At 50.6% G+C, this 17,509-nt stretch overlaps 1 protein-coding gene across 3 annotated transcripts in view; it reads right to left on the bottom strand.

Annotated features, from left to right (window-relative positions):
• Positions 1–17,509, bottom strand: part of JPH3 (junctophilin 3) — a 150,527-nt gene that overhangs the window by 113,778 nt on the left and 19,240 nt on the right. For all 3 annotated transcript variants that reach the window (XM_048870873.2, XM_075118459.1, XM_048870872.2), the window contains exon 2: positions 3,625–4,402. In XM_048870873.2, coding sequence (XP_048726830.1) covers positions 3,625–4,402 — 778 coding nt within the window. The remainder of the gene's footprint in view (positions 1–3,624; positions 4,403–17,509) is intronic.

Here is a 17,509-nt window from a genome sequence, read left to right as displayed (position 1 = left end):
GCACAGAGCATAGCAGCGCTACGAGAAGTGTGAGATAAGGCACACGCAGCTCCCATACCTGAGAGGCCAGCACTATGCCACCCAGGTGAGCCATGCAGAGGGAAATAGGATGAGAGTGGGAAGGAGGAAAGTGGGTCACAGTGAGGCCTTCCCCCTGCGCAGCCCACCTGCCCTAGCTTTGATGGAAATGTCCCTGCCGCTGAATCACGGAAAGCATTGTGACCATCAGTGAGTGGCATAGCGTGCTGGTCTTCCAGGGGCTCTGCATTTAATCACACAGCCTAGCAAGCATCTGCCAATATGTACCCAAGAGCAGGTCAGCACTGGGAAAGAGAGAGAGAACAGGAAAACAAAGTCCAAGAGAGAGAGAGACACACACACACACAAAGGCCCAGAGAGAAAGAGTGGAAAAGGATGGATGGATAGATAGATTAGACAGGCCCAAAGAGAGAAAAATTTCCAAGTGTAATTAAAAACTAAAACTGGGTCTTTTCCTCAGGTCCCTTGCGCTGCTCTGTGGTTAATAAGAAGAGCTTCAGGAAGACATCTCTAGGCTGAGTGCCTGGTTTCCTGGGACATGCAGGAATTCCTTGGGTACACGCAGTGATGAGCTGCCAAAATCTTAACAACCGGTTCCCACGAGGGGGTCGTGGCCCACCCCCGCCCCCTGGGGACTCCTGCCCCATCCACCCCCCTCCCCTGACTGCCCCCAGAACTGGGCAGGAGGGTCTTGTGGGCCACCGTAGTGGGTGCCCACCCCGCCCCGAAGAACCAGAGGGACCTGCCGGGGGGCGAAGTGGGGAGTCCCGGTGGTGCTTAGCTGGGGCAGCTCCCAGGAAGCATCCGGCAGGTCCCTCTGGCTCCTAGGGGCAGGAGAGCGTAGCTGGGGAGGAGCATGGGGAGCAGCCGCTCCCCCCACTGATCACATCAAAAGTGGCGCCTTAGGTGCCGACTCTGTGGGTGCTCCGGGGCTGGAGCACCCATGGGGAAAATTTGGTGGCTGCAGAACACCCACCGGCAGCTCCCCGCCCTGGCCTGCCCCGCGCCCGGCCCCAGCTCACCTCTGCTCTGCCTCCGCGCCTGAACGCTCCGCCCCGCTCTGCTTCTCCACCCCCCCAGCTTCCTGTGAATCAGCTGTTCGCACGGGAAGCCAGGGAGGGCGGAGAAGCAAATGGCAGCTTTGCGCTCAGGCCCAGGGAGGCGGAGGTGAGCTGGGGAGGGGAGCAGTTCCCCTGCGCACTTCCCGGGTTACCTGCAGCAGCGTGGGTGGCCCCCTCACACCCCCCCGCCCCAGCTCACCTCCGCCTCCCTGGGCCTGAGCGCGAAGCCGCTGCCTGCTTCTCACCCCCTCTCCCCCGCCGGCTTCCCATGCAAACAGCTGATTCGCGGGAAGTGGAGAGGAGCTGAGAAGCAGAGCGGGGCAGCGCATTCAGGGGAGGAGGTGGAGGCGGAGTGGAGGTGAGCTGGGGCCGGGCGGGGCAGGGAGCTGCTGGTGGGTGCTCTGCACCCATCAAATTTTCCCTGTGGGTGCTCCAGCCCCAGAACAACCAGTTCTAAAAGGGCTTCTAAATTTAACAACCAGTTCTAGAGAACCGGCTCCAGCTCACCACTGGGTACACGGAGCCCCTGCTCTCTAAGCAGAGAAGAATAAAAGAGCCTAGCAAAGGGCAAGCCCTTCCCGGAGCTGCAGCTGTAATTAGGGATCTGTCTCTTCTTCCCTTTGAAATCTTGTTTATTATTTATAAGCATCGGCTCGGACCCACGAAGTTTCTCTGAGCTATAGACCAGCAAGAAAATACTAGGGGAGTAACCTGTAGAGAACCCTTCTGTCTGGCATTAGAGATATGGTCCCCATTAATGCAGGGCTTCAAAACAGGATGCAGAGGGGTTAATGACACACAGCACCTCCTAAGTGACAGCTGTGTTGTCACTGTGTCCCATACAAGTGATGCCACCGGTAAAGAAATAGGGAGAGGAAATTAAACACCAAGGCCATGCCACAATATTGACAGTGAGGGGCATAGTTCACATGCAGTACCTGGAGACCGAGCTGCTTGTCTCCTGCTAAGCTTTAATGGTAGTTGCACAGCTAAATCTCTGCATACCAGGCTGAAAGAGTCACCGGCTAAGAGGGTGCTGAGCCAGGAAACCGTGAATCACAGCTAATGCCCAGTTCCTTGACAAACAGGGCTGCTGCAGCTTCTCAGCCTTTGTCCTGCAGCAGGCGATGCAATGCTGCAAAACAGGGTCATGAGCTTTGACCCCCTGTGTAGGTATTGCTATAGATATTGCTCATTGGGTATTGGCGTGAGGTCGCCACCAAATGAACCTGGGGTTCTGCCACTGTCCTGGCTGCCACAGGGGAAGATGGTGCCACCAGCGTCACATGGGACAACAGTAGCACATGCTGCCTGGGGCTCGCATATTAATTGAGATTTTGTTTTGCTTTCTTCACTTAATTCGACACCCAGCACCAGTTTTCTGGATCTGAGAACATCCTTTGAACGTGCCTCTGGTGTGGCTGAGCTGCTGTGACTTTGACCTTTCACCTCAGGGCAGAGTTGGCTTCAGATGAGAATCGTCTATCCCGTGAGTTCAACACAAACGATTGCCACCCTTAGCAAACAGAGGGCTGGTGAGATCTATGCAGAGCCGAATTCTAGGCTGATTTAATGCAACCAGCTTATCACATTTGTTCACCTTCATAGCTTTAGTGCCCTGAAAGTTCCTCTCCCTACACCTGACCAGGACTTTGGAACAAGTAATGTTGAGACAGCCCTTGAAGAATCCATCCCTGGTTTTATATGAGACCCAGTTTATGCAGGGACAGGATATCTGGGAACATATGTTAGGTTTCCAAGCTGGTTGCATGTGGCCAGTAAAACTATTACTTCTTTACCTTAATAATACTGGCCCAGATTTGCAGTCACATCCCAACCTGTCCACTTTGGCACAGACAGTTTTGTACAGGCTGCTAGAAACTGTCACCAATGCATGCAGCAAACTGCACACATCAGTGTGGTGGTGCAAAATTGCAGTGGGAAGCCAGGGACTGAAAATCAGGCACATTGAGCTTTGTGGCCTAACCCTGCAGCACCTAACCCCTGACATCCAGACGAGCGTTGCCTGCATTTGGATTGAAGAACTGAGCCCTTTTTGTGCAAATTAAAGGCTCCCAGTTACAAAGCACTGTGCTGGGGAATGGAGATCACGCGGCAAACATGCTGGTTCAGATGGGTGGGGGAGCCCTCATTTGTTGCTTAGAATAAGGTAGCGCAGTCAAACAATCAATTCCATTATTGCAAAGTCCAGCCCAGGATACAAGGAGCCCTGGGTGACACTGAGCAGCTCAGGTTGTGACTATCAGCCCATGAGAGCTGGAGAGCCAGAGAGAACCACAGGCTCTGTCTGTGTCCATCAGCCCCAATAAAGAATCCCTGTTCTATTCATTAAGGCCAAACCTTGTCTCTCCTCCACCATGAGGGACACCACAGGTCACACAGAATACCATAGAGATCAGAGTCACAGCAACGTGATGGGCTCTCGGCTACTCTGCCAGCCGACATCTCCCCTGACCTCCCCTCCTCTCTGTAATGACCAGACATAACAACGGGGCTGCCTTACCTGGAAGCCGCAATCTCCGCTTTCTGCTTGGCGATGGTGGCTGCCCTCTCTGCCGCCTCAGTGGCCCGATCCACCTTCTCGCGGATCTTGCTGGCCCTCAGCGGGATGAGGTTCTTCCGCTTGCCGCTCACCAGGACGTTCTGTTTGTACTTCCCCTCCTCCTTGGTGCCGTCCGGGAAGGTCATGCAGCCGTAGCCGTGGCGCTTGTTGTTGGCCCACTCTCCCTCGTACTTCAGGCCATCCGAGCGCTGGCTGACCCCGAAGCCTGAGCGCTTGTCGTTCTTCCACTCACCCACGTAGATCTCGGTGGTCGTGGCGTCGATGTCATCCTCGATGACGGACAGCTCGGCCTCCCCCTCACCCAAGCTGATGGTGGAGTTGATGTCGCTGGCGGTGGAGCTGACGGTGCTCATGCCCGCCTCGCTCCGGAAGGAGCTCTGCTTGCTGCGCTGGCTGGCGAGGGAGCTCTTGGACTCAGACTTGCGCAGCTTGAGCCCGCTCAGCAGGGACCGCCGGAAGAGCCCCTTCTTCTTGCTTTTGAGGATCTCGGCATCGCTGTGGGCCATGAGGACGAAGCCGCCCCTGGAGACAGCGGGGCTGCCGGCCACGGCGGGCGAGGAGTCAGGGTGCAGCGCCGTGCCATTGGTGTGCTCACTGCGCAGCGAGTTAATGGATGTCCTCAGGGGCGACCTGATAACAGCAGCCATGCCATAGGGGACGCTCTGCCGGACGCCATAGCCTTGGCGCATGCCACCAGCCCACTGGCCCTGGTACGTCCCTGTGAACAGAGATGCCGGAGGAAAAAACCAGAGAGAGCTTGATTTACGCACTGCACAGAGCCCTGCCTGGCGGGTTGTATACAGGAGCATAGCAATCTCTGAATGATTCATTACTGGGAGGATGGGAACCCAGCAAAGGGCAGATCCAGATCCAACCCCCCCTCCCAAGCCTGGAGGTGTTCTTAGTCCAGGCCTATCTCATTTCTGGGGGCAGCCAGTGTGCTGGTGGGGGAAGGAGGAAGAAATATCTTAGCAAGTTTTCAGGAATGCATTTCAGCTCCCTTGGGAGTCGGCTCGGAAATAATAGGAAACAGCCAAGGCACCACATCACATGGGCCTATCCTTCCAGGAATTGCCTATCACACCCACGCCCTAACCTGAAAGGAAAGAGAGCAGGGAGACAGAGCCCAGGAACTCTTATCCTAGAGCAGACTGAAATCCCATCTATTTTGGTCACTGGCCTCCGACAGTGATCAAAGCTGGCTGGTACATTACAAAAGATTTATTTCTATACATACCGCCTTCCATCCAAAGAGCAGTGGAAGGAAGCAGCAATAGAGAAATAAAGGCCACATGCCTAGAGACCCCTCTGTATATTACATTCAGAAACATGCACCCACCTGCACTCCTACGTTTGCATGGGCATTTACCTGGGTTACTTTACAGATATTTAGGAGTCTACATGTATACATGGGCGCTTGCAGTAATTGTGGGTGCAAAGGTATGTGCAGTTTTGAGGGCTATAAGTAACAGTCCATGGGAAGGCATAACATCCTTATTACATTTGTAAGTGTGCAGTACTCCGTGTGGGGGTGGGGGGGTAGGACTGTCTTCCCGCCCTGAGCTGATGTTCATTCGTATCCTGAACCACCGGGATCAATGTCCTTTGTAATTTTATCCCAGGCATTTTAACTGCAGATCTTAGTCTTAATAGTGGCTTAATCCTTTCTGGGCCCAGAGGGCCCAGAGTTTCCAAGTTGACTGAGTGCACAATGAGGTATTTATGAACACTAGTAAACACTCCTTGCTTTGCCAGCCATGAAGTGATAATGTGCATTGGGCAGGAGTTAAGTTTTTGCTAAGAAGCCATCTACCTTATTTCATAGAAATTTGAATTATGACTTGAAGGGACCTCAAGAGGTCTCATGTCCAGTCCCCTGCACTCATGGCAGGACTAAGTATTATCTAGACCATCCCTGACAGGTGTTTGTCTAACCTGCTCTTAAAAATCTCCAATGATGGAGATTCCACAACCTCCCTGGGCAAATCCCTTCTCTCAGGCCTGATCCATCAATGTGCTGACAGCCTCCTGCAAAGTGCTCTGCTCCCTGCACTCCCTCTAACACCAACGGGCTCTGCCTAGCACCACCCTGGGTACACTCAGCACCTTCCAAAACTGGGCCCTTCCTTTGTACCATACTGACTCCGACGCCGCAAGGGCTTCAGAAAATAGATTTGCTGGAACAGTGACCCCTCTCTGAACCAAAATGAAACTAAACCTTGATAAAAATGGCCCCGGTAAAGCCCAGATTATGACCTCGGACTTAGTCTGATAAAGTCTTTCTATCCTCTCCGCGTACAGCATGACACTTTCTTTGCCCTTGCTAATAATCATGCAGAAATTAGTGACCTGTTAGGTTTTTCCTAGCCCATCCCTGTGTCTGGTGGAAGGTTGTTCCCTGCAGTGTTTTCCAGTGCTAAGTGTCCTGAGCAATAGGGCTTCTACTGCTTCCTTTGCAAGACTCTTGTACAGCCTGATAGGTCATAGCTGTTAAGGTCAGAAGAGCTAATTAGGAGAATCTAATCTGACCTTCTGTATATCACAGGCCATAGAACTTCCCCCAGCTCACACCACTAGGACATATTTCCTAAAATGCAATCTAAATTTCCCTTTATTCCCTGTTATTGGAAATTCAGTACATAATCCTGCTCCCTCCTTGAAATCTATGCTGGTCAGACACTTCTGTGCAGTTATGGTTATCACCTTCTCTTGCTCATCTTTTGGCCAAGCCTTACAGTCCGAATATTGTTTGCCATCGGTTACATCAATTGTCTTTTAAATAGTCCTGTCCTACTGTATTTGTCCGCCTGAGTTGAAAAATGGAGTGGGGGAAGCCAGGTCTCTTATTTGCATTGCCTACTTGGTGTGTTTTAGATGAGAAAAACAAAAAGCCCAGCCTGCCTCAAACAGTTCAAACCGAAACCCTATCATTTTGGTCTTCTTGACGGTATTATTAATTTGTGGCACATTCAGATTGTGAAAAACTCTTGACCTGGGTCTAGGGGCCAGACTGTCCAAGGGATTCAGGCACCTAAGGATGCTGCTAGGCACCTACAGGGATTTTCAAAGCACCTCAGTGTGTTAAGTGTCTAACTCCCATTGGCATCAATGGGAGTTAGACACCTGACCTGCTTAGGCCTTGCCAGCTAATCAAAAATACAATCCAAATGAATAACAAAAAACAAAACAGGAGATCACAAAATAACAGCCAGTCACGTCCCCGCACCTGAGTCTCCCAAAGGAATACCCCCACGCTCTCACAAGCGCCTCAGTTCTCTTCAAACACATTTCGAAAGGCCGCAGATCCGGGGCTACTTGGGACTGAGAGGAAGTGAATTCCAAAATGGAGGGGCCCGCGTAAGAAACAACCTGCCAGCAGTCCCCTCCCTTACAGGGCTTGTCTACATGGGAACATCCAGGAATATTAATCTGAATTAAGTGAAGGTGTGAATTTGAAGTGAATTAGTTAACCACATTAACCACAGTGTGAACAACCTTCATTCAGAATTAAAGTGGCCTTAATTCACTTTATCTTAATTCACTTCCAAATTAAGTCCGCTTTAATTCTAAATAGCAGCATCCACACAGGGATTGAATGCAGTTTAATTAAGCCCCTTCAAATTCACACTTGTAGTTAATTCAGATTAATTTTCCTGCATGTCCCCATGTAGACAAGCCCATAAACCAAAGCGGGGCTCCAACATGAGCACCTCCGCGCTGGTCACAATTGAGGCAATGTGGCACAGGGAGAGAGGTGTCTCAGGTCGGACGGTCCCAGGCAATTTAGGGCTTGATAGGTCAAAATCAATACCTTAAACGGCAGCCAGCGACGATCACAGAGCACTGGTGCGGTGTGATTGGGATGAGCGATGGCATTTAACAAATGAGCTGATGTGTTCTGCACTAGCATTAGCCTGTGAGTGAATTTCGGGGTAGCCCCAATTAGAGCACATTGCAGTTGTCCAATCCAGAGGCAATGAGTGGATTTCAGCAATGAGATTCCCACATATGAAAGAAAAGGACACAGTGCTGTAACCAGATACAAACGGGAAACAGCCACCCTGGCTACTGAGGCTATTTGTTCATCTGGGAGCCACTGGGAATGTAACCAGCCCCCCAGACTGTGAACGTCAGTTACAAGCGAGGGACATAAACCTCCGCCAAATTCTCTGCTTGCTTCCTCCCAGCACATCATCATCACCTCCCTTTTATCTCGATTCTCAGAAGCACTCTGTGAGCTGGGCGAGACAGAGATATTAGACTGAATGTCATCAGCACACTAAAAGCATTGCAGCTGTACCATATCTCTTGCTAAAGCCCCAAGCCAGCAGAGCACTTAAGCATGTGTGTAACTTTAAACACCTAAGTCGTCCCAATGACTTGACTTAAAGCTGGATCAGGATCTTACTTTCCTTAAGAGCCCGTAAGGACACTGAGGAAGAGGGATGACAATAGTGCATCCTGTGGTATGTCTCAAAGTCACCAGAGAAGTTGGATACACTTTCTGCTTCTGCTTTCCTGAGCCAAAGGTAACAGGTTTGTGCTCTGAGCTTCCACAGGCTGATTTATCCGAAACAACTGGGACTTGGGAGATCTGGATTCTAGTCCCAGCTCTGTTGCTGGGCTGTTGGGTCACTACCCTGCTCTGTGCCTCAGTTTCCCCATCTGTACAATGGGGCTAATGATTCTGATGTGCTTTTTAAAGCGCTTTGAGATCGACTGTTGAAAAGTGTGAGAGAAGGGCTAGGTGGTATTATTACCCTGACGTGTGAGGATCAACAGTCCTTGTAATTTCACATTGCTCATCCTTTCTAAAAGACCTTACTAGGCTATTTGCCGCATAGAACTTCAAGATGGGAAAGTCTGGTCGGTTCTCTCTAGTCCTCCCCCTAGAGCCAGTGGTATCGGTTTTCTACAATAAGCTAAATAATATGTAATAATAATAATTGGTACCTTCTATCTAAGGATTTCAAAGCATTTGATCCCTGGACTAAGGCACAAATAGGTTTGTTGTAGAAAGAAAGAGCCTGAGACATGAGGCCTGGTATAAGGGGCCTGGTATGAGGCCAAAGGCCTGAACGGAAGTAGTCAGGCTCTGCTGATATAAAGGAAAGTTAGCGAGAGTCAAGCTATGAGCAAAAGTCAGGCCCTGTTACAACACAGACCTACTTGCAAGCTCACAGAACTTGGCAAGAACAGGGCTAGTATTGCAAAAATGCAAACCCTCCTAAGAAGTGCTAGGCACAGGACACTCATGTAAACCCATTGCAGAGCACCCCGATACAAGATTATGATATAAACACACTCTCCCAAGATGGTTCAGGGACACACTGACCCTTCTGAAAGGTAAGGTCAGGATGACAGGGTGCTGGCTAGAGATGTTTTGATCAAACCTACTTATACAAGATAAAGGGTGGTAACTAACCATGTCAGAGAGGCAATATATAACTTGTTTGTATCAGTATGTAAAAGAGTGGTCACAGGTGTCTTTGTCCACCCAAGGCGGGAAATGGAAAGTCCCGTCATTCACTGAACCACATCCATTGTCACAAGCATACATGTGCTAGTGTAACTGTAGATATTGATCCGGGGAGCTAGGACCGTGCTTCATGGTCAATAAACCTGGCCGAGTGTCCACTGTACAAACCGAGTCTGTGGTTTTCGGGAGAGTTCGATCGGAACCTGCTGTACGGGCTCTCTGGCCAGAGCCAGCGCAGCATGCAGAGAGAACACACACACAGCCAAAAACTGAATACAAGGTTAATGCTAATTTTTTTCCAACACTGACGAGCTGCTCCAACCATTTGTGCCTCCAGTTAGAGGTTTCAACTGGAGATGAGCCTGCAAGGGCTTTTCAAAGCTAGTAACTGGTTACACCCAAGTTGTCAGGGCACCAAGGCAGTGTGATGTGGGGGGATGTGCATCCAAATGGCATTTTCAGAAGGCCTCCACTGGGGCACATGGGCTGCTCCAGGGGCTCAAACATTAGTTGTTGCAGAGGCATGCCTGAGCCAGGACCAAAACTGAAGCAATGCAAGCAGCAGCCCCTCACCAGCTGCACTGGAGTCCGAGAGAGAGGATCCCGCCCAGACTTACTCCAAGAAGGAACAGGGAAAGAGCCAGCGGCAGACAGAGGATTTACTGAGGGTTTATTGGATTAGTATAGGACAGGAGGGAGGGGAGTCCGGATTATGGGTGCAGGGAGAGGTGGGAGGGAGAAAGTGGAAAGGTCAGGGACTCATGTTGGCATTTGGGGCTGGGGGGGGTTCAATGAACAGAGAGAGAGGCTGCATGTCAGGGCCATACACCATGGGTATGTCGACACTGCCATAAAAGACCTGTGACAAGTCAGCTGACTCGGGCTTCCAGGACCCGGGCTGCAGGGCTATAAAACTGCAGTGTAGACCTTTCCCCCCCTCACGGGAGTCTAGATCTGAACCCCCTCAGTTGGGCTCTGAGATGCACTGCCGCAGGCTTTTTATTGCAGTGTAGACATACCCCAGGAAACAGCTGAAGAAAAGAAGGCCAGTGCTCTGAGCAGGAGATTAGGAGCCTCAGGCCCCAGTTCATCTCTCTCACACTCTTCTTACCAAGGCTTCGCGTGGGCCCTGAGATGCAGAGAACAGCCAGTGCCCTCTGGCCATGTCTCCTCCTCAGTCCTGACGTGACCCTTACCACAGGGGCTGGCACAGGGCCATTTTGGCTGTTCACCACTGATGGGAAAGGTCCCTCATGCAGGGGGTATTCTTGGGGCCTGTCTGCCCTTTACAGGTGCCTTTATGGCACCAGTATTATGTAAAGGGGCCTTAGCACAACAGAGATTGGCCTCTTGGGGTCAGTAGCAGAGTCAGGAAAAGACCCTACCTCTTACTGCTAGCCCTTGGCCGCATCCACAGGACCACACTGCCTCCGGAACATCCTTGCTATCAAGGAATGCTCCTTACTTCAGTATCAGTGGTATATCCAAGAAGCCTAATGTCAATTCTGTTCATAGTTACAGCTGAACAGGTACCATGCAGTCGCTCTCTCTCCTGCATAGCTGTCTTGCCAGTGAATTCCTCCCTGGGGTTGTCCCTTTGAGAGAAAACTTTGGGGAACATGATCAGGGAACACCCTAAGGAAAAAGGATTCAACTCTCCCCAAGCCCTCTTCCCCAAGCCTCAAACTCCCTTCTTTCAACCCTAAGGACCATAACCCAGCCACATAGCCTCTGGTCCCTGCTTCCTCCTAGAAGCAGGATTGAGAGCAAAATGAGATCCTAATTTTTCCGCATTCCAGGCTGCCTGCTCCCGGGTGCCGGTCTAGACCCATCTTTGCTTCCTTCCTACATTCTCAACTGCAGGAGCAGGTGCAGAGGAGGGGATACACACTGTCAGTGCAGAGAGGGGGGACGGAGGAATAAGGCACTGCCTAGCACAGCTACACAAGCTGTAGGCTTCTCTGCTCAAGTTCTGAACTCTCCCCCTCCCATCTGAGTCACTTGACTCAGTTTCCAACCCCACACAAGTCACTTGACCTCTCTGTATCTCAGTCAATCCCCAGCTGAAAAATTGGATTAAGCCAGATAATAATAAAAAAAATCCAGGTCTTTCCTGAAAACCAGAGACTGCACAGAAGAGCAGAATGAAAAACTATCAGGGAGAGACAGAGCAAATCTCTGAGGGCCCTCAGGGAGCAAATTGGTTGCCCCAAGTTATAGCAGAAGCAATTGTCTGTGTATTTCTTTATCAACGTGAAGGACACAGTGAGACTGCAGCCTCTTTGGCTAGGTCATCTCTGGCAAATGTGTGGCCTTAAAACCCATTTCCAGAACTGCATGTGGCCAGGAACAATTGTTCTCTGCTCCTTAGCAGGTTTGGTTCGGCTTTTTTAACCAAACCCCGAGACCAGTGTGTCCCAAACTAGGGCCACTGCTTGTGCAGGGAAAGCCTCTGGTGGGCCGGGCTGGTTTGTTTACCTGCCGCGTCCGCAGGTTCGGCTGATTACAGCTCCCACTGGCCGCGGTTCGCTGTGCCCGGCCAATGGGGGCTGCGGGAAGCGGTGCGAGCTGAGGGACGTGCTGGCTCCCTTCCTGCAGCCCCCATTGGCCTGGAACAGCGAACCGCGGCCAGTGGGAGCCGCGATCGGCCGAACCTGTGGACGCGGCAGGTAAACAAACTGGCCTGGCCCACCAGGGGCTTTCCCTGAACAAGCGGCGGCCATAGTTTGGGAAACACTGCCGAAGAGAATGGGAAGACACAAGGCCAGGTTTCCCACCCGGCGGTTTCCTTCTGTCACGCCATTCCTGGTGCAACAGAGAGTAAAACACAAGCCGTATCACCCTTCCCCCGGAGGGTAGCTTAAATGTATATTGTTCCATGGTTGTTTCCTTTCCCGTCCGACATAGACACGCTGGATTTTGCTACTGGGGATTGGCTAGAAAGCACAGCTGCCAGCATCTCAATCAGCCTGGTGAGTGGGAACGCGTAATGGCACTAATGAAAAAGAGCAAAGAAATCAACTGAGGCCTGGAGTGTGTTTTGGGGGAGCTGAGCTGCCCCTCTAAATGAACATTCATTTCTTTGTTCAGATTCTAAGCCTTTTAGAACAGCTAAACATTCCAACATCTGGGCACGAACAGAGGAAAAAACTGCTATGCCACGCCCAGCACTGAGCGAGAGCGTCATCAGTGAGTCAGGGCTTCTACACCCTATGTATAAGATGCCAGATCATTCCTGCTGCCATGCAGTCCCCTCTAGGGTGGAACATGCCCTCCATCTGACAGCGCACAACAATGCTGCCCAACAGATTAGGGCAGGAAGTGGAGAAGAAGCCAGCGGGATTTGGGCCGGGGCTGGACCCAGTCTCTCAATAATGCAAGATGCTCCGGCCCTCTAGAGAATTTGGGTCCATGCTGCCCACCCAACGTGCCTGCCTTCTGGGGCAGAAAGGCCAATTGGAGCTGCTGTAGGCAGAGCTCTCTCTCCTTCTCCCTCCCCATAGCCACCAGGAGGGGAGGGGGAAGTAAAGAGCCCAACAGCTTAGCATGGGTCTGCCCCCTCCTCCCCTCTGCCCTCCTGTGGGCAAGGGGGTCAGGACAGTCCCTCTGCTCCTCCCCTCTCCCTCCCTGCAGCACCTGGCCTGGGAAGGGGCAGAGGGAGATGAAGAGCCCTTGGAGCTGCCCCCCTGAGCCTGGAGGGGGTGGGGGGACCCTGCCTGGAAAGGGGGGTGGAGAGCCCCAGGAGGAGCAGAGGGGAGGTAGGGGGCTGAACTGATGGGGGCAGAATTAATGGGGTGGGGATTGGGGGAGCTGAACTGGTGGGGGGGTTGAACTGATGGACGTGGGGGCAAAGGAGGAGCGAAATTAATAGTTGGGCAGGGGACTGGCAGACATGAGGGTGAGAGCTCCATCCGCTGGGGCCAGAATCACCTTATTCAATAAATCTGGGAGAGTGGGAAACACGGATTGTTTCATACACTTGTCTCTTGCGCTGGGGATGGGCAGGGACCAAAAAACACAACATGGTCTTTTAAAAAAAAAAACCCTTATGATTTTGGGGGGTCCAGCTCCTCATTTTTGATATCTTGAAGTCAGCAGGACTGAGGATCCTATATCCAAATGAAACTGCATAGGGAATTTTAGGTATGCTGAATGTGCTGTCGTTACCCAAGACTGGAATAAAGGCAGGACACCTGGGATGATCCCTTTACCCCACTATTGCAAAATGTGCCATGGGATTATTTCAGGGCCCTGTAGGGCCCCCTATTGCCATGCTGAGATAATGGCTCAATATTGATAAAGGATAAACCACCACCCACTGAATTACTGGCAACTCTTCCTGCAGCTCCCAGGTTATTTGTGATGGTCTTTCATTGACCTAGCTTAATCCCGCTCATATTTCATGAGAACTGACATGATTGCAACCCAGGGCAGTAAGGGAAACAGTTCCGAACCAACACTGCTAGCAGGCTATCGGACATGCCAATGGCACAGAATAACCGGAGAGTAAGAATGCTCCAGCTGCCCTCCCTTGCACGGGGGTCTCCTGCTAGAAGGGTGCAGGGGTTGCTCTGCCAGCACTGTGGTTCCCACAGACATGCTCTTGTGCCAGGAATTATTCATTTGCAGGTGGCTGCTTTGTGGTCTCTTTGCACTGGCATATCCAATGCAAAAGAGCAATGGAGCAACTATGAGCCAGCCCTGTGGGCTAGAATGCTGAAAGGAAATGCTTTCTTGCTATATTTTTTGTCAAAAGTCCAGCACTTACTTTGATAATACAACTAGAGCAACAGCCATTTGCTGTGTAGCACTTTCTGCGTAATCAATCAACGCAAAGTGCTACCCGAAGCATGAACGGCATGAGAGTAATGGTGTGAGTGCATTTAGGAAAATGCAGCGTCCATTATGCGGTCAGCAGCATCCCACAGGCTGCCGTGGACATGGACACCAGGGCCATGTGGTTGGGGCTAATGCTTGATGGCAGTTGCTGAAAGAACAAATGCAAGGAAAGAAGGTGAAAGTTGGGAATCCAAGCCTTGGAATCCCAACCACCGCCCTTGTGAAAAGAGCCATGGGAGTCAATGGGACTTTTGCCATTCACTTCAGGGGGAGCAGACGCAGGGCCAGAATGAATAACTAAGCGGGCCTGATTCTAATTTCACACATGCTGGTTTTCCAGGAGAGAGAGAGAGAGAGAGTGTGTGTGTGTGTAAAAGCTTTTGCATTCCACTTCTTGGTTGCTGCCCCTCCCAGTACTCTGCTTCTTGACATGACTGGAGTGTCAGAAAGTTGGTGCGGGGTCTCTGCACCGGGGTGAACATCACCCTGGCTAACAGCATCAAAATGGAGGAAGGGGTCATTTTTTCCCCACTAGACCATCATAACCTTATATCCCTTTTCTGCAGTCCCCTCTAACTCTTTCCCTCTGACATCTGAGTAATCCTGGCTTGTGCAATCTCTGTTCCTGTGTCAACAAGCGACAGGCTTCTGAGAATCACAAACTAGCCAACAAGGAGATCTCACATGCGCGCACACACATACATGAACCAAAATAATTTGGAAAGATAATTGGAGGTGGGGGAAAAAATTGACATGCTGAAAGATGGATTGCTGAGAATATTCCTCTTGACGATAGCAAAATCTTCAGCTGCATCCGTACCAGATGGAGTGCAAGAGAGGAAACTGACTCACCAGAAGTAAAAAAAGAAGAGATTGTGGGCCAACAGGGTGGGGGGAGAGAAGAAAATGGCTGATTCTTTTGCTTTTCTTTTTATCAAGGAGGGGAAGGATGGTGAACTGCCCGCAGCAGAGATCCTAATTCCTGCTCTGGGAAGGAAAGAATTAGACGGTGTGCATCGAAGATACAGGAAATAACAGAGATTAGCTGCTCCCAAGGCAAAGGCCAGATAACAGCCTTTGCCAAAGGTTAAAGAGGCACTGTCACCTTGGGATCTGCTCCAGAGTCAGGCAAAAAATTTTAATCGAGTGAAACCTGGGAGCAAACCCTTAGTAGTCACACACTGTGAACAAACGCTCTTCCCAAATTATTAACAAAAACAGCAATGGGGAGAATCGTAAAAAGTCAAATGACTTCCCTCCATTTGTGCTCTATTCTCTCAGCTTCGGCTGTTACAGTCGATGAGGTCAGTTTCATTGTTGTTTATAGTCTTTGGTTGTTTGGGTTGCCAAACCCTTAGGGGAAGGTTTTATTTATTTCACAACTGGTTCCAGAGTTGTTGGGTTTGTTTGTTTTTTTAACTCTAGAAACATTTCTATTGGCCTTTAGGTTTTGTAAAATCTTTTCACACAAATCCAAATTTGAATGGACAGTGTCTCTTTGCAGGCAGCTAAGAGGGAAGAAATGAGTGGAGTCTGACAGGTGATTTTTAGTTGAAGTTCTAGGATAAAAGGTTACACATGCCTGAGAATTGGAAAGTAGCAAAGGTAACATCGCTGGGCCTCATTATTCAGCTCTTTCCTGGCACCTCACCTGACCTGCTAATCGGGAACTCACCCCTGGAAGAGATATTTGTGAGGCCACAACTCCCACACTAGAGCTAGATGGAAAAAGGACAAAAACTATTGTCATAAAAAATTCCATTCACTATTTTCCCCACCTTTCATCAAAATTTTGAAAGATTTCAATGCACTTGGCCCATCACCTTCCAAGCAAAATGCAAAACCCTCTTCCCTGAGCTGGCCTACCTGTCAGAACAGCAAACACTAAATAAATAACATGCCAAACTGCAGGCCCTGCTCGTTGGGGTGTGTGTGGGGGAAGCAAGAGAGAAGCTATCGCTTTGTACCCACTTCATACTTTTCAGAGAACCTTACATAGTAGGGTGATGGATGTCATATAAGATTTGTAACAGAGTGGCTTGTCTCCTATGAGCTTGAGCTAGCCAACCCTGATTACAGAATGCACCACACCTGAAAGGGCTCAGGTGATCCTCCTATGAAAAGCTGCCGTGCGGTAGGAGGAGAAGCTCTGGAATCCATAGCAGAGTTTGGAAAGGCTTCTGTAAGGAAGACCCTGAGACCAGGCGAGGATGCCTGGGAAAGACCCTGTCCAGCCAAAAGAGGGATTGCAGAGACCCTGGGCAGGAAGGTCTGAGAGGAGGAAGAGAAATCTTGTGTTGTGTGGACTTGTTTTGGGATGTTGAGTTTCATTTGCTGTTCATTTTATATTAATAACCCTAGTCCTCAAAGAGGGGTATTGTTGACCAAGAAAAGGTCTGAAGGGACATTTTATTTGAACAGTCCAAGTGGGGAGACTGAGGCAGACAGCCTGTAGCATGACCCTAGGCTGGGAGGGGTTGCATGGGAGGCAGTTGACCCCAGTTACACGATTATTCAAAATGGCCAAGAGAGGGAGAGCAACAAGTGTTTCCGGGGGGGTGAGCCCCACATCCTTGATGGGGAAGATACTGGTGATGTATTCTGCATACTGCCATAGTGGCCACAGAATGGCTTCATACTGCCTGCTGGTGAAGGGGGAGGATTCTTTTACCTCCAGCACCACCGGACACTCCTGAATGCAGGCCCAGAGCTGGGCAGGGGCAGAGGATTTACCCCTGACATAGCTGTTGATGGCAGTAATAAATCAGTTGGGTGCTGGTGGGGGTCTAGCAGCAAGTTCAGCCCAGCTGATGGGTTTGACCCTGGGTGAAGCTGGAAGTTAAGTGCTAGCTGTATCGAGTGCGATAACATGGTGGGGCTCATTGTGACACTAATGGGCAGAGGTGTCTGGTGGGCTGAAGGCTGGTGAATAGTTTTTGTCTCATTCCTCTGCCACAGCATCTTATGTGTTTGCTGCTACAAACACTCCCAGCACCCCCTTGTGAGGAGCAGGGAACAAGTGTATGAAAGGCAGAGTTGGCTGCTTTGGAACTGAGCCACCCAAGGGAACAGCTGGGGTCCAATCTGACCCCCGAAGTGTCACGTCCATTGAGCACGGTTCTGAAAGCAGGGATCAGAATGGATCTCTAGGTGATGATCCTGCCAGCAGATCCCCAAGGGTGCAGGGGTCACCTTGCACAGAGCTGGTTACAGAAGTGAGCGTAAACCGGGGCTCTAGAGCACTAATCCTTGGGGAGGCAGTGTGACCTAGTGAACAGAGCACTAGATTGCAACACTAGAGATCTGGGTTCCATTCCCAGTTCTGCCACTGGCCAGCTGGGTGACCTTGGACAAGTCACTTACCCCCATTTTACAGCTAGGGAAACTGAGGCACCGGAAAGGGACCAATACTGACCTCCTTTTTAAAGTGATGAGATCTCCTGATGAAGAGTTAGGCATTATTATAATTATTCTGCTGCCTTGTGCCAGTCATGGGTGAACAATCTC

This window comes from Caretta caretta, chromosome 12 (genome assembly GCF_965140235.1).
Source record: "Caretta caretta isolate rCarCar2 chromosome 12, rCarCar1.hap1, whole genome shotgun sequence".
In the NCBI taxonomy this organism is placed as follows: Eukaryota; Metazoa; Chordata; order Testudines; family Cheloniidae; genus Caretta; species Caretta caretta.
The sequence above is the reverse complement of the archived record's forward strand: the minus strand, read 5'-3'. Positions and strand labels throughout refer to the sequence as shown.